Raw genomic sequence first — 20,934 nt, forward strand, 5'->3', positions numbered from 1 at the left:
TCTTGATATGATAGCACTGTAGTGCTAAATGGCATTTATCAAACACTGCTGTGTGTCCCAAGCTGTTTGATGTGCTAGAAAGGAGGTCTCTTGGTCTTACTCTTGGGTACTTTTCCAACATAAGAGTTAAACCACAGAAATTAGTAGACCCATCAGAGAACTGTCCCAGTGAGTTAGGAAGAATCCCAGGGCAAAGTAAGCACGTGCCTTCTAGGAGGATACCTCTGCCTTCCTTCCTAGCACTAACTGTTCAGGGCTGGGAGATCAGAGGGAGGACTTCAGGAGGCAAAGAAGGCTATCTGGAGGAGGGGCCTTCCAAATGGCTCTTCAAGGATGGAAAGCTCTGGCTGGAGCTAAGAGGAGGTGGACATCTTGGACAGGTGTGAGCAGAAGACAGGTTGCCGTGATAGGAGAGCAGAGGGAAAATTGGGGGGCACTGGGTTGGCTAGATTATGAGCTGAGGGGATCTTATGCCTTCCCATCATTTGGGGGTACATGAGAAAGGGTTGTGTGATGATAAGCGTGATGAAGTGAGGATGGGCCCACCCCTGTCTTTGAGCTTTCCCTGCATTATCAGTGGCTACTTGGAGCTGGGCCACTTGTTGGAGCCAGGCTACCTGTGGGTGGGAAGGAAAAGTAGTCTCCACTTCCTGCTTGGCTCCCTGTGAGACTGATGTAATCTGGACTTGGCCTCCTCCTCCCCTAGCTGCCAGGCCTTCCCCTTAGGCGCCAGGTCTAAGCTGTCTGAAACTTGAGGCACACTGGAGAGGAGAGGAGAGAGAACTGGGCTGCTCGTCAGGAGACCTGTCTGGTCCTGGATTTGTTGCTGCCTAGGAGAACAGGAAACTTGGGCAGGGCCATTCCCTTTGCTGGGTCTCTGTTGTCCCATCTAGGAAGTGAGGGTGATGGTGAGAAGTTCCCTTTATTTCCATGGTTCTATGAGGTTTGCCAAGTTTTATTGTGCACTGGGAGATCTCAGACAACTTTCCTTGTTTGGCTCTGTCCTGCTTTGGCGATTTGTGGGGAGTTTGTTTCTTGAGGGTCCTGACATAAGATCCTTCTGTACATCCTTAGCTGAGGAGTGTCAGGAGCCAATATGTATCATATAAACCAGGATATAATATGAGGAGAGAAGTTACTTTAGTGTCTCCTGCTTCTGATTGGTCACCCTGGAAGCCTGTGGCCTCTGATGCTAAGAGCTGGTTCTCTGACTCTGGCCTGTTTTTGGTAAACTGGCAAAAGCTATATGTGTGTCTGATTCAGGTTGGTACAGACCTTGGTGGTGGGTGCTGCTATGATACCAGAGGGGTCAGGGCTGGCATGGGGGAGCCAGGTGGACCAGTATGGTGGGCTGGAACCATTTGGTGTTGGTTGGTGCTGAAGCCCTCTTGTTGGGGTGCCAGGAGATGGCATAGGCAGAGCAATGCTGGGCGGGTTGGTTTTGCCCATGTTGCAGAGATTTATGTGGGATGGGTCTGGTTCTACTCCTGGATCCAGTCCTTGTGTTCACTTTCCCTCCTTTGTGGGCAACATAGTTTCTTGTTTCTTCCCCACTCCCGCCTCCACCTTGGCCATCTGTCTCCCAGTGTTGGCTGTTGGCCTCAAGCATGAGGGACTCTAGGCAGATTGGTACAAGCCCATTCCCATCTTGGGAGGGTACATGGCTGTCCTCCCACCTCCTGGGCTGTTTTGGGCATCCTTTTCTATGTCTTCTCCAGCACCTGCACATCTTTCCTGAGCTGCATGTGGTATTTCTGGACTGGCAGCTGGGATTTAGGTCAAGGGAGGATAATGTTTCTGTTCTTGTTTCCAACATGTATGGTGACTGTTTACTAAACCCCTGATCAAAACACATGGCATCACACACAGAGCCTGAGAGTAGAACAGAATGCTTAAAATTGCTGCTTTTGTGGAAAATCTAGGCAGGATAATTTGCTACGAGCTGACTGGAACCTGTCTTGCTGAGAGCCTCTTAGCTCCTCCAATATCACAGGTAGGAAGATTCCTCAGGGGAAGGTATTGGACTTACTCACAAGACATGTCTTTGTCTTCATATAGGCAAGATCTGAAGCATAGGCCTTAGGCCAGAGCAGGAGAGCAAGTAGTCCAGCTGAGCTCTTTGGGCTCAGTTTCCCTGCCTGGGGAGTGGAGCTCTCTGCTAGTCACCTTCCCTACTCACTTAAGTGCTGGGAGGATTAGGTAAGAGTGTTTTGAAAGCTCTTGAAACCCTCACCTGAAAGGAGTTATAGAATAGAAGGAATTAATGTTGCAAAGGAAAGAAAGAGAAGTCGTCACTATTTTGGCCCTGAAGCCAAGAATGTTAGGTCAAAAAACAACTTGTGGCTGCTGAAAGGGAGGGTGTGGCTTTTAGAGTTATGTCTTGGGTTGTGTCTTGGCTGATGCAGGAGGCAGTTCTGCCCATGCCCATTGCATTTGTGAGAGCCCATGAAAAAGAGCCTGTGTGCATCCCAGAGCCTGTGCCCAACCCTGGGGCCCTACCATGTGATTGCTTTGATCAAAGCTGAGGGGAAGGCCCCACCAAACCAATCAGTAGAGACCCCCACTTCCACACCATGCCAATGGGGGCAGTAACAACTTTGAAAGTCTGCATCCTGCTAAGGAGCTCCAAACCCTCAGAACATTCTACTGGTCTAAAAGAAGCTGTCCCTTCCAAGTAAAGGTATCAGCACGGGGCAAGTCATGGGATGATGATAATGATTTTTTTTTTGAGGGGGGAGGGGCTGAAGGAGAGGGAGAAAAAATCTTAAGCAGGTTCCATGCTCAGCACAGAGCCCAACATGGATGGGGCTCGATCTCACAACCCTGAGATCTTGACCTGAGCTGAAATCAAGAGTCAGACTCTTAACCAACTGAGCCACCTAGGTGCCCCAATGATGATGATTTTGACTCCCATCCCCCACATTGAATGAATGACTCTAGATACTGATCATCAAAAGCTGCTAATATTACAGAGAGACAGCTGTGTATGCTCCTAATGAAGCACCTATGGAGTTCTATCAGAAACTCAAACTTCAATCTGATCAAACTTCTAGACCCAATTTCTAATCCATAGGAAATACAGGGGACAGAGAAACATGTTCAACAACACTATGGGTCAGCCAGAACTGGAAAAGAAAACTGCAGGGCAAAAGACTGAGTATTTTCACCAAATGAATTTTAAGAAAAAGAGAGAGATGGAAAGAGAGGGAAAGAGAGAAAGAGAAAAGAGAGTGAGGGAAGAGAAAAAAAGTAGGGAAAAGAGAAGAGAGGAGGGGTGAAGGAGATCTATAGATTAAAAGAGACTTAAGAAAAAAAAAAAAGAGAGAGACTTAAGAGACATTCTCAGTTGCAATGGAGGAACCTTAATAGGATTTTGATTCGATGAAACAAACTGTGAAAAACCTTTATGACACCATAGGGGAAATATTGGCACCAACAGGGTATTGATATTAAGGAATTATTTTTATTTTTAGAAGTGTGATAGGAACTGTGGCTATAGTTTTTAAAAAGGAGCTCTTACCTTTGAGACACACATACTTAAATATTTACAGATGACATACTATTATGTCTGGGATTAGCTTTAAGATAATCGAGCAGAGTGGGGAGTCAGTAGGCAGATAGACGAAATGAGAAGGCTAGGAACTGATAATTGTGGAAGTTGAAAAAAAATTGTTTTTAATGAGATTGGACAAAAACTTTTATGGGACTGTGTGACCTCCAAGTTGATTCAGAAACCTTATTCAGAAGACATGTACCAAGTCTTGGTGTCACAAGCATCACTGAAATATTTGCAGACCATATGAACTCCAGTACAATAGAACATGAAATAGAATAGGATGATTTTTTATTTTCTGGGTTGGCACAAAGTAGTAGTAATAATAAGAGTAATTAATATCTATAGAAAATCTACTGTGCATTGGATGCTGTTCTTTGCCCTTTGTATCCATTTGATCATCACAACTCTGTAAGGTAGATACTATTATTTCGGGATTTTTCAGAGGTGCAGTATTATTTGAGATTTACATAAAAGTTACAAAGATAAGCACACAGAGTTCCTGGATACCCCTTACCCAAGTCCATCTAATTCTAATGACATCTTACATACCCATGGTATATTTTTCAGAACTAAGAAACCAGCATTAGTACATTATTACTGTTAACTATACTCCAGACTCTCTCTGGCTCTCACCAGTCTTGACATTAATGTCCTTTTTTCCATTCCAGGATCTCATCTAGGATTCCACCTTGTATTTAGTTGTCATGTCTCCTTAGGCACAGAATCACCTATGGAGTTTTGCCAGAAATTCAAACCTGAATCTGAGCAAACCTCTAGGTCCAAGTACTAATGTACAGGAAATACAGGGGACAAAGGAACTCTGGTCTGTGACTATTTCTGTCTTTCTTTGTTTTTCACGATCTTGAGGAGTTTGAGGAGTCCTGATCAGGTATTTGTAGAACGTCCCTCTGTTTCGGTTCGTCTGATGTTTTCCTCATGAGATTCTGAACTTGGGGCAAGAATACCACCAAGGTGAAGTACCCTTCTCATTCCCTGCTAGGAGGGGGTAGCTGACATCAACATGACTCATTACTGGTGATGTTAATTTTGATGACTTGGTTAAGGTGTCAACCAGGTTTCTTCACTGGAAGGTTACTGTTTTTCCCTTTCCATGCTCTATTAGTGAGTCACTGAGTCTGGCCCACACTCAAGGGGAGAGGAACCCAGCTCTGCCTCATGGAGAGGGGAGTATAATTTTATATATATATATTTGGAGTTCTTCTGTAAGGAAGATTTAATAACCTCATCTTAAATATGGCAAACTAATTCAGTCAAGGGATGAATTCTCCATGGGCAGCTGCAAACTGTGTCTGCTTAACTTTGTGAATCCCCCCCAACTCCAAGCTTGGCCAATTTCCATGGTTGCTGGACTTGGCCGTAAGAATCACTTTGGCTCCCAGTTCACCCTGACATTCATTGCCAGCTCCCAGAATGAACCATGGAGTCCCATCAGCTAGAGATAGATGGGAACATAGAGTCCATCTGACCTAGTGATATTCAAGCTGTGTTCCTTGGAGCCACAGCCCCCGCTCTGGGGGCCAACACAGGAGAAAGGGGAAGGGGGATTGAGCATGTGGCTTCTCCATCCCTGCATTTCTCTTTTCATTTGTTTTACATGTTGGGCTTTTCTAGTTAAGAAGTTTGAAGACTATGGATTACATCAGTCATCTCATTTAAAATGAGGCAACTAGGGACATCTGGGTGGTTCAGTCAGTTAATCATCTGACTCTTAATTTTGGCTTAGGTCATGATCTCAGGGTCATGGGATCAAGCCCCACCTCCGGCTCTGTGCTCAGCAGAGAGTCTGTTCAAGATAGTCTCCCTCTCCCTCTGCCCCTCCCACCTGTGCTTATTCTTTCTTACTCTCCCTCTCAAATCAATCAATCAATCAATCAATATTTTTTAAAAATGATTTTGTTTATTTATTTGAGAGAGAGAGTGAGTAGAGCAAGAGAGAGAGCATGAGCAGGGGAGTCTGACTCAAGGCTGAGCCCAGGACCCTGAGATGAAAGCAGATCCTTAACTGACTGAGCCACTCAGGCACCCCAACAAGTAAATCTTTTTTTTAAAAAATGAGGCAACTAAGGGATGCCTGAGTGGCTCAGTGGTTGAGCATCTCCCTTTGGCTCAGGGTGTGATCTTGGGGCCCCAGGATCGAGTCCCATATCGGGCTCCCTGCAGAGAGCCTGCCTCTCCCTCTGCCTATGTCTCTGCCTCTCTCTCTCTCTCTCTCTCTCTCTCTCTCTGTCTCTCATGAATAAATAAATAAATAAAAATATTTCCCCCAAAATGAGGCAACTAAAGTCCAGATAGGGTGACTGATTTACTCTCCATCACGTGGCAGATTAAACCTGGGTTGTTGAATTCTATTAGGGATAAGTAAAGAAACAAGAATCCTGGTGATGCTGGAAGCATTAGATACCCCGTAAGGACCTTATCTTGCAGTCTACAGCATGTGTCTAGGTCTCTGCCAGCAATGGGACTGGCTATGATGAAGCACGGTCACTAAATATTCCCATGAATACAGGTCAGTTTCACATCCTAGGCAGTATTGGCCTTCTGGTTCTGACTTTTTCAGTCACTGAAGAGGGATGGGATCTGGATATGTGGCCTGCAGGGAGCAGAGAAGAGCCCTGTCCTTGCTCCCAAGGTCAGTTCCTCCCCTCCTCACCTCCCTGCATCCCCCCGCTGCCCTCTTCAGCCTCCCAGCCTAGGGCCCATTCCTACTCATTCCTGCTTTGAATGAGTTGATAAAGGATTTGCCCACAACCCTACCCCCCCACCTCCAGCAACACATACACACACACACACACACACACATACTCATACTCTCTCTCTCTCTGCTGCCAGTTTCGTTAGCTTGATGATTCTCTGTTAAAAAGCTCCAGAACTATAAGGAATACGACTTTAAAGAAACGTGGTATGGGGTCAGAGGCCCCCCAGATCTTACCAGTAGCTGCCCACTGTGTCTGTGCATGAGACCCATGAAGCTTGTCCATGTGTTTGTGTGACCTTCTGCAGTTTACAAAGTGTGCTCACTTCCATTGTCATGGGTGGGCCTCACAGCAGCCTTCCATAGGCAGGGAGTACCCTCATTTTATAGAAGAGTAGGAAGAGGCTGAGAGACTTTATGACTTACCCAAGTATGACAACTCTCTTGAGGAAGCTGGTCCCAGCCACCTGAGTCCTGGGATTACCTATCGCATCTGTAGACAAGTGGCTGTAGGTTCTGAGGATGGGTGCTCTGCCTCTGCAGGCCTATCCTAAAAGTCTACAATTACTTGTGACTGAGGTAGAGAGGAACATTCGGGTTCAGGGGTCAGTTGGTCATTTTTGTTTCAGTCAGAACTTGATTGGTGAGATGCCTAGGTGGCTTAGTGGTTGAGTGTCTGCCTTGGGCTCAGGTCATGATCCTGGGGTCCTGGGATTGGGTCCCATATCAGGCTCCTCACAGGGAGCCTGCTTCTCCCTCTGCCAATGTCTCTGCCTGTGTCTCTCATGAATAAATAAATAATTTTTTAAAAAAAGAACTTGATTGTAGAAACTTGGATTGGTTGTAGAAACTTGAATTGAGTGCTCGCTTCGGCAGCACAAATACTAAAATTGGAACGATACAGAGAAGATTAGCATGGCCCCTGCGCAAGGATAACATGAAACTTGAATTGATTGCTCTCTCATGGCCAAGTTCCCAACACATTCTGGTGATGTTCAAGGATGGATCAAACTCAGTCCTGCTTGGCTGTCAAAGTGATCTGAATCCTGACCTCCTTTCTCATTGTCTCTCCCCAGGCTGCTGAGTCTGTTCTTTACCAATTTCCTATCAACTCTAGATGAGCCAAGCAAGGTCAGGAGTAAGGCCCTGGAGCCAGTTCTTTTGGATTTAGATTCCAGCTTTGCCCCTTCCTAGCTGTGTGATTGGGGAAAATTACTCCCCCTCTCTGAGCTCCAGGAACCTCATCTGTAATTGGGGCAATCAGGATTGCCTTATCAGGCAATCTCCCTTATCAGATCACTAAGAGGACCAAGTGAGTTAATACATTCTAAAATGGTGCCTAGAATATAACATGAACTAAATGGTAGCTCTCATTTTTAAAAACGAGTAAAAAGTCTTTGTAAAATAGAGCAAGATATAACTACAAAATAATGAGTGATCAATTATTGTTGTTTTTAAATAAACTGGAGAACCTTCCAAGGATGCTGTCAATTCTGAAAATAGTCCTGAAATTCTTTCCTGGGAATTGCCTTCTGTGCCAGATTGCAAACCATATGAGACAATCAGACACATTATGGTCTCATTCTATGAAACTTCAGTTAACTATAATCCTCTGCCAAATGGAATTGTGTGCATGTGTATATGTGTGACCCTTTAAATAGGCAGATCAAAAGAAAACAAGATGGTATCAGGAATCTAGTTTATATTTTAGGGGTAAGGCCCCAGTTTCTCACACCCATAGCTCAGTTTACAGCCCTCTCCAACGACAGATGAAAAGATATGTTCTGACAAATTTGCCACATCCATCTATCAGTTCATTCATTCATTCAAAAGTATTTATTGACAGTTACATGCAAATTACCATAATAGATGCTATGGAAGACTTGATAAGAGGAGCACTTGAAGACCTTTTAAGATCTGTTAATCTTCAAAGCCATATTTGATCAAAGCACATATATAGAATCTTATTCATTACTAGGGCAGGTAAAGCTGATTCATGTTCCCAACAAGAACACCCAAATAAGGAAGGAATTTCTGATGAACTTTGTTACTAAAACATTTTTTAGAATCAGGTCACCCTTTCCTCCAAACACTATGAATGGTTAATCCGTGTTGAGCTGCGACATTTCCACCAGCTGTGGCTCCTAGGTGCCACCTTTAAGGCTGTTTATGCCATTCTCTTCAAGACCCCCATGCTTGGCTCTGCCTCTGTAGTGGGAATTGGTAAAAATACCTGTCCCCAAGGGCTTCCTAGGGATTTGGTAAATATGAAATAAGAGAGCTCACATAAAACCACTTTGTTTTTTGTTTGTTTTGTTTTTTTATAAAACCACTTTGTAAATCATAATGCTACCTTGTAAGAGTCAATTATTATTATTATTATTATTATTATTCTTCAAGAGAGGAATTGTTCAACAGATATTTATTAATTTGTGTTTGCTCATTATTCTGTCCTTTACCAAAGTATGTAAACAGTCTCATAGGTCCAGATTTTCAGCAAGAAGTGCCAGAACCAAAGAGAATGTGGAGTGAATGTTTGGATACTCAGAGTTCCATTAAGTAGTAGATTGGGGACTTGATATAAGTTTTTTTAACGTAGTGCTTCTCAAACTTTAATATGTACGTGACTCACATGGGGGCCATGGTAACATGCAGATTCTGATTCAGTAGTGCTAGCATGGGGTCTGAAATTCTGCTTTACTAACCACTCCCCAGGTGAAGTCAATGCCGCTGGTGCAAAGATATCACTTTGAGGAATGATCTTCTTGGGGGTGCAATGTTCAGTGGTGAGGAAAGGAGAGGAAGTGCAGCCCAGGGCCTTGGGAGGGAGATTTCCAGGAAGGTCGTGGTGGGAGCTGTGATTGGAATTCTTTGCCCCTACTTCCTTCCCATCCTCATCTGAAAGAGGCTGTTATCTTCCTGGACTGTGTCTTTGCTCTGCATTTTAGTTTTTTTTAATATTTATTTATTTATTTGACAGAGAGAGACAGACAGACAGACAGACAGACAGACAGCGAGCACAAGCAGGGAGAGCAGCAGGCAGAGGGAATTGGGAGAAGCAGAGTCCCTGCTGAGCCAGGAGCCTGATGTGGAACTTGTTCCCAGGATGCTGGGGATCATGACTGGAGCCGAAGGCAGATGCTTAAAAGACAGAACCACCCAGGCACCCCTTTGCTCTGCATTTTGGAGGAAGAAAAGCGCATTGTGAGAGCTTAGGGGAAGGAGGAGGAAGGAAGGAGATTGCACCATCATGTATGGTAACCGTCCTATCTAGGTGACAAGCTGCATTTCCTCATGGTTGGACAGTGATCTAGAGAGAGCAGAATGAGCCAGTTCCTGCCTTCAGCATCCAGTGGGCAGCACAGCTGAATCTGGTGCAGACCAGAACTCTTTTCTTTGTCAGTACTGGAGGTGGCTGAAGAATGTTGACTTCAAGTGTTTTGCAAAAGGGAACGGCTGAGGAATAAGTAATTGAGGTGCTCCCACCCTTTCTTTTTGCATCCCTCTGACACATTTTGTCACCTTCTCGTCCAAGCTTGCCAACTCTGGGTGCCCTCATGCTGACCTCTAGCACCCCCAAAGACCTCTGCTGCAGGGCCCATCTTTCTTTGCTTTCTCCTAAGTGCCTCAGTGCTCCCCACTTCCAACTTATCCCTTCTTCTCCTTTTGCATCAAAATTTCCTTTTTCTTCTGCAGCATAGCTGAATTATGCCAGTTGGTAGGAAAGTAATCGGATTCAACTAATTTAGGCCTGCATGACTGCAATTCTAAGTAGCTGTTAGTTATTTATGTTGTTACGAGCTGTGACACAGGTGGGTTCCTCCCTACTGCTGTCTCATCAGAGCCCGAGCCACAGGAAAGCCTGGTGCTTTGTAGAGGTCTCTTTTGCTACAGATGGTGATACCTCAGGAGTCTGGGTATGGCAGGAACTGTGGGGATAAAATGCAGGTAGACCTGGTTGCGGGGGTGTCTGTGCAGGGAGCAAGGTTTCCTCTGCCTCCATAGCAGGCACCAAGTAAAAGCAGGAGGCTGTGATGTAAGGGGACATTTGCTATAGTGGTTTCACACTGAGTCTTGTGGTGCAGACTTAGGGGCTTTCCTCTGTGTGTGATTCCACTCTACCGCCTTCTGTGCAATTTCATTTTTATTTAGCCATGGTCATGGGCATTACTTTGCTAAAAATTTAAGAAAGAAAAAGTGAAAAGAGCCATCCTAGAAAGACATGGAATAGGGGCGCCTGGGTGCCTCAGTGGTTGAGCATTTGCCATTGGCTCAGGTTGTGATCCCGGGGTCCTGGGATAGGAAGCCTGCTTCTCCCTCTGCCTGTGTCTATGCCTTTCTCTCCGTGTCTCTCATGAATAAATAAAATCTTAAGAGAAAGGAAGGAAGGAAGGAAGGAAGGAAGGAAGGAAGGAAGAAAGAAAGAAAGAAAGAAAGAAAGAAAGAAAGAAAGAAAGAAAGAAAGAAAAAGAAAGACACAGAACAGGTGCTGAGAGACCTGGGATCTCAGGCTGCCCAGCTGTGAATTGCTCTGTGACCTTGGGCAAGCCCTGAGTGTTTCCTCAACTGTCAAAGGGGTCCTTCCTCTCCCCTGTGGTTTTACCCTACAGTTCCATGACAAGCAGCTGTTGGCAGCTGTGGGAGCAGGACTGTCCCTCCCACTCCCCTGGCTGTTCCCTGGACAGACTTGGCTCTCACACCTGGCCTGTGGACCATTCTCACTCCCAATCCCAGCCTGGTCAGATAATTCCTCAGCTGGAAAGGAAGGGGAACTTTGACCAAATAACTTTGCATCTTACTCGCCACTGGGATCATGAGAAAGTTCCTTGCAAAACAGAGAGGGACTGGGCGGGTGGCCAGCGGAGTATACATGTGGTGCTTCTGAGCTGAGTTTAGTCTGTGTCAAAGAGGCACCTACTGTGTACCCTGTGTGAGCTTAGGTGTCCTAGAGGTAAAGTGAAGTTCACAGAACAGTGCTGCCTTCAGAGAGCGTGAGAGAGAAAACACACAGAATGTTTAGTTCAGAGAAGACATTGGCAAACGTACCTTCTTCAAATCCTTGGTGATTCATATATGAATGAGGAACTTCATTTGTTCATCTCTGTGTCTCCAGTGGCTGCACTCAAGACTCATTTATACAACTCACAGGCCCTGAGCCCTGGTAAACACCAAAAGCACAATAGTGAACAAGACAGCACTGTCCCCGCCTTATAGGAGTTTTTAGCTCTGAAGGATGGGAGGAAGGCATGGCTGTGGGATTCAGGCAAGTAGACAATCAGAATAGCTCAGGGCAGTAAGAATTGTGATGAATGCTGAGTTGTATACACAGAGGGCATCTGTTGCCCTGGTCCTGACAATCTCAGCCCTCCTACCTATGATTCCTGGCAATTTCCTAGGGTCTGGCTCTGGGAGTGGGCCCACCCAAAAGAGACCCAGGGACCCAGGTAAAGAGCTCTGATTATCTGGGGACCCTTTTCTGTGTGTAAATGAAGCTCACCAGCCAGACCCAGTGTCTGGCAGGGGATCCTGCAGAGTCCTTGACCTGCAGGAAATGGTATAGTGGCAGGAGATCCAAGGGAGATAGTCTGTCCCCTGGCTGTCCTGAGCCTTGATCTGTCGAGATGTGGCTCAGCTTCTCATTCAGCTCTGAAGGGAAAGCTGGAACCTGCCAGCTCTCAAGATAAGGCAAGAATGTGCCTGTCCGGCCAGTCTGGGGCCCATGTGGGGCCCATGTGGGGGCCGGTGACTGCTCTCTTGGCCTGTTTGTCTAAGGGTAGAAGTGATTTTCTGAGATATTGAGGAGAAGGAAAGAGCAGCCTGCAACCTTGGGTGAAAACATCTCCTCTGAATCAGCATATTCATTGTCTCATTTATTTATCTTTCACATTTAGAAACCATTCACTGAGCAGGGAGGATATGCCAGGCTGTGTGCTAAGTGTCCTTGTATTTCTCTAATTAAAATTCCCTAACATTCCTGCGAGTTTAAGTGTATTATTTCCATTTTATTTATTTATTTTTCTTTTTTTTTAAATTTTTATCTATTTATGATAGTCACACACACAGAGAGAGAGAGAGAGAGAGAGGCAGAGACATAGGCAGAGGGAGAAGCAGGCTCCATGCACCGGAAGCCCGACGTGGGATTCGATCCTAGGTCTCCAGGATCGCGCCCTGGGCCAAAGGCAGGCACCAAACCGCGGCGCCACCCAGGGATCCCTATTTCCATTTTATAGGCATGGAAACTGAAGCCCAGAGAGCTAGAACTAAGATCATACTTACAAGTGTTTATCATATGGCACATTCTGTTCTGAGCCCTTAGATCTGTCAATACATTTAAATCCCATCACAGCCTATGAGGTGGTTGTCATCCTTATCTTACTGATGAAGAAACAGAGGCACAGAAAAGTTAAGAAGCTCACCCAAGTTACCAGAGCCAGCTAGTAATGGAACTGGACTGGGTTATCCTAGGGTCCTTCCCAGATCAGAGCTCCCTATGCCCTCAGAGTGCTGCTGGTTAATTTCTACCCTTCTGTGACTCTTACATGGGTCATGTGTGCAAGGACAGGGGTACACTGAGGCAGCTAGTGAGGAAGGCCCTGTGAGTGGGTTTCTAGAGCAAAGAGGCCATGGGCTGGGTCTATTCTAGATTGCAGTTTGGGTAGACAGAGGAAAAAATAAATCACATTGGATGTGACACATACCCTTCCTGCATTCTGACAATTAGGCCCAAAGGCAACATGCCAGGCAGTGGCAAATCCTGTAATGACTTAGAGCAGCAGAGTTAGAGGAATTGGGGAGTGGCAGCCCCAAGAGTGCCTGGTAGCTTCTAATTGGGGGTGGTGATGACAGAGGAGGTGGCAAAGCCGCAACTCTGAGCCACTTGCCCAACGGAGTTTCTGGCTTCTGGGAGCAGGGGAGGGATGGGAGGAGGCTTTGGACAGGAATCTGATTCCAAGAAGACTTGGACCTGTTCCCTCCCACCCACCCCACCTCCAGGCTTGTAGAAGACTGGGTGTGGATCTGAAGTCAAATCCCTCTGAGGGTGGGGATGAAGGGATGGGCCACCTGTGAGCTGGGGAGGGGGATGGGGTGTCATCATTTTAATTCTATGGGAAATGCCTTCTGCTCTGAGATCAGTCACCTTTTGGAATCAAGTGAGTATTTGGGTGGTTCTGTCTTGGACCTTTTACGGTTTGGGGGCTTCTTCAGCCGTCTGTGAAATAGGCCGAGTTCTGTCTTTGCAGGTATGCTCCGCAGCTCACTGTCTTTCTCTGTGCTACGGTGATGGCAACACAGAACCACTTATAGTTAGTTCTTCCTATTTATGTGTGTTAAGGATTGAGACAACATAGAATAAGAAGCACATAGACAGAATTGGAAAATAAAAGTAGAAGATCAAAAGCCACGTGCCCTCCAAAGAGTATGATTTATCAAATAGGTGGCAAGCCTGGAATCTGCATTTTAAAGATCTTATGTATGTATTTTTAGAGAGAGAGAGAGAGAGCACGGGGAGGAGCAGAGACAGAAGGCGAGAGAGAGAATCCCAGGTAGGCTCCATGTTGAGCACAGAGACCCACATGGGGCTCAATTCTCATAACCTAGGAGATCATGACCTGAGCCAGAACCAAGAGTTGGGCACTCAACTGACTATGCCATCCAGGCACTCCATTTTTAAAAAGATATTGTTAACTTATTCTGAGACAGAGAGAACATGAGTGGGCATCTATTTTAATGAAGTTCCCCCAGATGATTCCAAAATACCCCAAAGTTTGAGAACCACTGGCATGAAGGAAGGAGGAAGAAAATATACCCAGGATCTAGGCCATCATAGTTGCTACTGACCACCAAGATAACAAAAAAGAAATAAGATAGATTATGTCATTTTCATTTTCTGAAATGAGGAAGAGTATCAGTTTTTCAGGGTAGACAGACTTCTTCGTGGTGCTGATTTCTGAAAGAAAACCATCATGTGTATCCTGTTACAAAGGACACTAAACAATATAATGGATAATCCAGGGGCAAGAGAGATGTTTTTCATCCCTCAAGGGTCTGTTGCGCTGATCACCCCATGCAGCTGCAGCCCCTTCAGGGGTCACCAGGCCCCCTCTGCAGCAGGACTTGCGCACCCTCAGATGCCATCCCTTCCTGCTATCAACCAGGAGGAAAAGTGAGGTGACTTTGAGGAAGGGAGCAGGTGTGGAGGATGAGAAATGGCAGTGGTTCTCCTGGGCCTATGCAGTAAGTTTGAAGGTATAACCTGATTTGAGTGCCTAGGTGACCAACCAAGTCAAGAGTTTCACCCCAAGCCACAAGTTACCTCCCTCACTGTGCTTCAAGCACAGCATCTGGGTGATTGAAGCGACAGGAAGGAGTAGAGAGAGATAAAGGGGAAAAACTGGTTAACACCATCTGCTACTAAGAGGACCCGAAGCTCCTTTGTAGACAATACAATCAGTTGGGTAAAATATTTGCACATATGTGACAAATAGATAATATTACAAATATATAAAGAGCTGTCATAGGGATCCCTGGGTGGCGCAGCGGTTTGGCGCCTGCCTTTGGCCCAGGGCGCGATCCTGGAGATCCGGGATCGAATCCCACGTCGGGCTTCCGGTGCATGGAGCCTGCTTCTCCCTCTGCCTGTGTCTCTGCCTCTCTCTCTCTCTCTCTCTGTGACTATCATAAATAAATAAAAAAAAATTAAAAAAAAAAATTAAAAAAAAAAAAGAGCTGTCATAAATACTAACAAAAAGGCAAACACCCCGATAGAAAAATTAGCAAAGCAGATATGAGTATGCAGTTAAAATCACCCATAAACATAGGAAAAGTTGTTCATTCTCACTAATAATCAATGACAAGTCAATTACCTCTTTTTTTTACAAGTTAATTAATTTAATTCAAGTTAAAACAATAATGAGATATCATCTTTTGAATATCGAAATAGTAAAGCTGAAAAAAGTAATGAGCCAGTATTTGGCAAGATGCATATAGAGTAGGGAATGTAGGGGCTGACAATATTTATGGCAGTTAGGAGTATTAGTAGGACAGTCTCTCTGGAGGATAATTTGTCAGCATAAAAAACCTTAAGAAATGTATATACCCTTTGGCTAAGGATTCCATTTTCTGGACTTTATCTTAAGGAAAGAGAATAAAAAATAAATAAATAAATAAATAAATAAATAAAATAAAAGGAAAGAGAATCATAAGGCATGTATACAAAGATATATAAATGTATATATATATATAGTTATTTCTAACAGTGTTATTAATTATATTAAAAATTTGGGGTGGGGCAGCCCCAGTGGCTTAGCGGTTTAGCACCGCCTTTGGGCCAGGGCATGATCCTGGAGACCCAGGATCGAGTCCCATATCAGGCTCCCTGCATGGAGCCTGCTTCTCCCTCTGCCTGTGTCTTTGCCTCTCTCTCTCTCTCTGTGTCTCTCATGAATAAATAAATAAAATCTTTAAAAAAAAATTGGAGGTGATGTCAAAGTAAAATGTCAAAATTAAGAATTTTCTTTTAAAACCATGGTTTAGGGCAGCCCTGGTGGCCCAGGGGTTTGGCGCTGCCTTCGGCCCAGGGCCTGATCCTGAAGACCCGGGATGGAGTCCCACATTGGGCTCCCTGCATGGAGCCTGCTTCTCCCTCTGCCTGTGTCTCTGCCTCTCTCTCTCTGTGTCTGTCGTGAATAAATAAATAAAATCTTTAAAAATAAAATAAAATAAAATAAAATAAAACCATGGTTTATTTGTACGATGGGATTTTATGTAGCCATTTAAAATCAGGCAGTAAAAGAATGTCTAATTATTTAGGAAAATGTGAAGTGGATATATTGTTAAGTGGAGCAAAAAAACAATTTCCAAAACAGTACTTATGGTGTCATTCCAGTTACATTTATTTTGTATTATTTTTTTATTGGGTAGTTACATTTAAAAAAAATTAAGAAACAAATAGAAAAGACTATATTATGCGCTGAAAAAAATCCAAGAGAGCAGACCAAATGATAACAATGCTTATCTCAGAAAGTGTGATTAAGGACAATTTTTAGCCTCCTCCTTGTGCTTTTCTGTGTTTCCTTTTTCTCTTAGATAATGAACATGCTGCTTTTGTAATTAAAAAAACTACGAGGAACCTATTCCTCTTTAAGTGAATCTGCCAGTAGGAGCTCCTGCTGCATTGAGGCTGGCTGTGGGTGATACTTTTCACCATTCTTTCTGCTGCCTCAGTTTAAATCTTCTTTTCTCCAATCTCTGCATCCTTGCCAGATCTGTTGTTTCCTGAGTGGTTAATTTTAGCCATTCTGACCTGTGTGAGGTGGCATATCATTGCGGTTTTGGTATATATTTCCCTGATGCCAAGTGATGTTGAACTTTTTTTCATGTGTCTGTTAGCCATGTGGATGCGGAGAAAATTCCACTGTTGGTGGGAATGCAAGCTGGTGCAGCCACTCTGGAAAACAGTATGGAGCTTCCTCAAAAAGTTAAAGATAGAACTACCCTATGACCCAGTAATTGCATTACTAGGTATTTATCCAAAGGATACAAACACAGTGATTTGAAGGGGCATATGCACCCCAATGTTTATAGCAGCAATGTCCACAATAGCCAAAATAAGGAAAGAGCCTAGATGTCTGTTGACAGATGAACGGAAGAAGAAGATGGGGTATATTTCTACCACAGAATATTACTCAGCCATCAAAAATATTGATTTGCAATGATGTGGATGGAACTAGAGGGTATTATACTAAGTGAAATGAGTCAATCAGAGAAAGACAAATACCATATGATTTTACTCCTTTGTGGAATTTAAGAAACAAAACAGATGAGCAAAGGGGAAGAGAAGGAAAAATAAAATCAGATAAAAACAGAGGAGAGGCAAATCTAAGAATCTTAACTATAGGAACAAACCTGGTTGCTAGAGGGGAGGTGGATGGAAGATGGGCTAAATGAGTGATGGGCATTAAAGAGGGCATTTGATGTTATTAGCACTGGGTGTTATATGCAACTGATAAATCACCAAATTCTACCCCAAAAGCTAATAACACCATTTATATTAACTAAATAGAATTTAAGTAAACAAATTTTTTAAAAGAGAAGAAATTTTGCTGTCTGCAAGCACTGGCTGCCTCCCTGCTGTGTGCTCAGTGCTGAGTGGGGTCTGTGAGAGTTCTTACTCTCCAGGCTCTTCGGGGCTGGTTAGTGGTAAAGGGCTAAGGTAAATGCCCAGGTCATTTGTTATAGAAATAACCTTTGGCCTTTGGTGTGTTCAGCATTTTGCTGGATATAAAGATGGTCTACGGGTATCTTGCTGAGAGTGCCTGAGATCTGCTTTCCTTGCCAGAAGCCCCTAATCCCCCTCCTTGTTTGGAAATTTAGTTAGTTAACATGTGACTGATAAGTCTCAGTAGCCTCACCCTATAGCTGGGCCTTGTGCAGTGGAAAACCCAGAAGTCACCCTCTGTATCTCAAACTGATAGATAGTGACATACTGGCCTGCATCAGACAATCCTAAGGGGTTGAGCTGGGATGTGAACGAGACATCTGGTCCAACCCTTAATTTTTCAGATGAAGAAACTGAGGCCCCAAGAGAGAAGAGAAGTTGGTAGTTGGTGACAGAGCCAGGACTCCTAACCTTGTGATCTCCCCACATTCACAGCTGAGTGTTTGAGAGATGTCATCTGGGACACCGTCAAGTAATGGCAAGGAAGCAAACTTTGAGATGAAAAATTCACAGAAATTCTGAGAAACAAAGGATGGCAAGCAACTTAGTGTATCAATGAAGAAGTTGCAACAAGAATTCCTAGGATATTAAGATCTAGGGATACAGAAGAAAATCAAGAAGAAATAATTGGTCATGACTTGTTCTTATACTCACATTCACATACACAGACATACATAGTCTGTTCTCTGCAGAGCCACCTATTTGATGTGAATTTTAGGAAAGTGGAGAGACCATTTTATCTCCAAAGAATTTCCCAACTTGCCCTGTATGGGCCTGAATTTGCCACCTTGAAGCCCCTCTTGGCCAAGGATGCTATTAAAATGTGAATATGTTGCTTTGGCATGAGGTCAGGTGAATCCTTTGGAATCCTTTGTCACTTTACGTGAGTTCTGGAAAGGATCCCAGAGCAATGGGGGCCACAAGGAGGTAAAAGTTGACAGGAAATAGGCTGTGCTGGAGGGGAGGGGGTCAGGCAAATTGGGAGGGAGGGATTATAGAAGATAAACTGCTCATCTCACCATTTCCTGAGGATGGCCCTGTACCCCCAGAGGAATAGCAGAACCTCAACCATCATGGACTGTTCTGTTTTCCTTTGCAGTTCTGTCTTGCTCTGCACCATGAGCTCATGTTTAAGATCTCATCTGTTGTTTTTTTTTAATATTTTTGTTTACTCATGAGACACACACACACACACACACACACACACACACACACACACAGAGGGAGAGAGAGAGGCAGAGACATAGGCAGAGGGAAAAAGCAGGCTCCATGCAGGGAGCCTGATGCGGGACTTGATTCTGGGACTCTGGGATCACGCCCTGAGCTGAAGGCAGGAAAGGATTCCAAACTGAGCCACCCAGGCTGAGGTTTCTAGGCTCGAGCTAGCTAGTTCTGTTGAAGTTCTTCCACTGATCAAACATACATCTGATTGCCAGGAACTAGATAGTGAGAAGAGGGGCCCACCCCAACAGAACATTACTGTGGGCTAACCACTTGCTCCCCCCATCCCACTGCCCCCACAAAAAGGAGAGGAAGGGGCAAGTGTAGCTTTCTGATGTATTTTCTTGAGAAAGTGGCCACTTGTCAGCAAGGAAGTGAGGTAGAGAGGTGGTAACGGGGGCCTCTGCAGAATAAAGTATTCGTATATAACTCTCTGCTTCTCTTTATTGAGCTGTTTCCCTTTTGCCTGTCTGAATCCAGCTTTTTCTTCCAGGCCTAGTTCAAATCCCACCAGCTCCATGAGGCTTCCACTGACCTCCCCTCCCCCGCCCCCGTCAGCTTGTACTTGTCTTTCTCTGCTAACTTGCTGCAGCATTGTCTGTTTGCCCATTCACCTGACCCTGAGCCAAATATCTCTTACATGCCCATGTACTCTTTCTTTTCCCATTAGTGTGTGTCTCCTCTCCCCATTTGATGGTGAGCCCTTCAAGTTGTGGGGTGTGTCATGCTCAGCATGCACAGCACTTAGGACACAGATCAATAAACGAGGAATGGAGGAATGAATTAGTGAATGGATGGATTGGTGAACAGGCACGTAGGTGGATGGTGGAGGGAGTGGGTGGGTGGGGAGAGAGGCAGGTTGAGTGGGTGGAAGGCGCTATGCCCAACACTATATTATGTAACCTCTATCGTGTCAATGTCTAGGATCCAGACTCTAGACTAAAGGATACACCAGAGGACACTGAGCTGTATTTTCAGCAAAAACCATTCTCTATAGAGCCAAGTCCAGCTTAAATCAGGCCTAACTTATTCAGGTCTTGGACTTGTGGGCTCATGTTCACTTGACAGCAGCATCAAAATGTGCTTATGCTTAAAAATAGGATCCAAAAGTAATCATACCTCAGCCCAACTTAGCTATGCTCTATTTCCTTCCTTTCTATGCTTTAGGAGTTTTTTCTGATGAAAGAAGAAAAAAAGGTCAGAGGAAGGAAGTTAGTTTGCAGGGGAAGAGAATCAAGTGAGCTAACCTGTGAGTGCAGCTGCCATAGGCCAGCAGGAGCAGACACCTGTGACTCTGTGGATGGGGCCATTCATAGGTCAGGGTTCAGCTCCCTGGAGACTAGTAGTCTCTGATTCTTGTCCTCCGTGTATTCCTTACTGTTGACTCTGAGCTTGGCTTTCTGGGGGTGACTTCTTAAAAGGATAGATAATAATTTTTTTTAAGATTTTATTTGAGAGGGAGAGGGAGAGCACAAGCACAAGCTAGGGGAACAGTAGATTGAGGAGGAGAAGCAGACTCACCCACTGAGCAGGGAGCCCAATGTGGGGCTCAATCCCAGGACCTGGAGATCATGACCTGAGTCAAAGGCAGATGCTTAGCCGACTCAACCACCCAGGCGCCCCATTAATTTGGAGAAGCATCGGTGTTCTCTCTCTCTCTCTCTCTCTTTCTCTTTCCGTTTACAGTTTGAAACTATTTTGGGGATCAGCAAAGAGCCTGTTGCCATGTTGTACAATGTACTTCTCAAATTGTCTTTCCTGGAGCTCTTGGAGTACCATGAAGCCTATTAGCCATCAGGGGGTGGGCTCTGAGTGGGTGGGTTCCCAGGGCCCCTCCCCTAAAAGAAGCACTGCTTTTTATCTTTTGTCAATATTGGGCTTCCTTGCAAGATTTATGGGAGAGAGGGTTCCACACCTCAAATTTAAAAACCGACATCAGAAGACTATGAAGTCATTGGCAACATGGTCAGGGAGGAGAAATGGGTTCATTGGACAGCAGGTTTGGCTCAGTAGCTGGGAGAAAAAGCCATATGAACGGCTGTGGGCACTCTTGTGTTACAGGTCTGGTGCTGATGTTTCTGTCTGCTTCTGAGTCTCTACTCACCTCAGGCTGGCGTGGATGCTGCTCCTGTGTGCCTCGCACTCCTTGCTTACCCACCTAGCTCCTGATGTGCTGCCTGCCTGGCTTTTGGTAAATTCTTGCTCCTTACCCTTATCTCTGTGGCC

General features: G+C 44.8%; 1 protein-coding gene and 1 non-coding gene across 7 annotated transcripts in view; both read left to right on the top strand.

Moving 5' to 3' along the window:
- Nucleotides 1-20,934, top strand: part of DAPK2 (death associated protein kinase 2) — a 126,553-nt gene that overhangs the window by 44,542 nt on the left and 61,077 nt on the right. The window contains exon 1 of one of the 6 annotated variants that reach the window (XM_041743427.1): nt 20,768-20,899. The exons of the other annotated variants lie outside the window; for them this stretch is intronic. Within the exon in view, the coding sequence (XP_041599361.1) occupies nt 20,877-20,899 (23 nt within the window). The 5' untranslated portion in view covers nt 20,768-20,876. Of the gene's footprint in view, nt 1-20,767; nt 20,900-20,934 lie in introns of those variants that run through there. 6 annotated transcript variants of the gene reach the window in all.
- LOC121485918 lies at nt 7,130-7,234 on the top strand. Its single transcript, XR_005986422.1, has one exon. It is a non-coding gene; the product is annotated as a U6 spliceosomal RNA (small nuclear RNA).

This window comes from Vulpes lagopus, chromosome 2 (assembly GCF_018345385.1).
Source record: "Vulpes lagopus strain Blue_001 chromosome 2, ASM1834538v1, whole genome shotgun sequence".
In the NCBI taxonomy this organism is placed as follows: Eukaryota; Metazoa; Chordata; class Mammalia; order Carnivora; family Canidae; genus Vulpes; species Vulpes lagopus.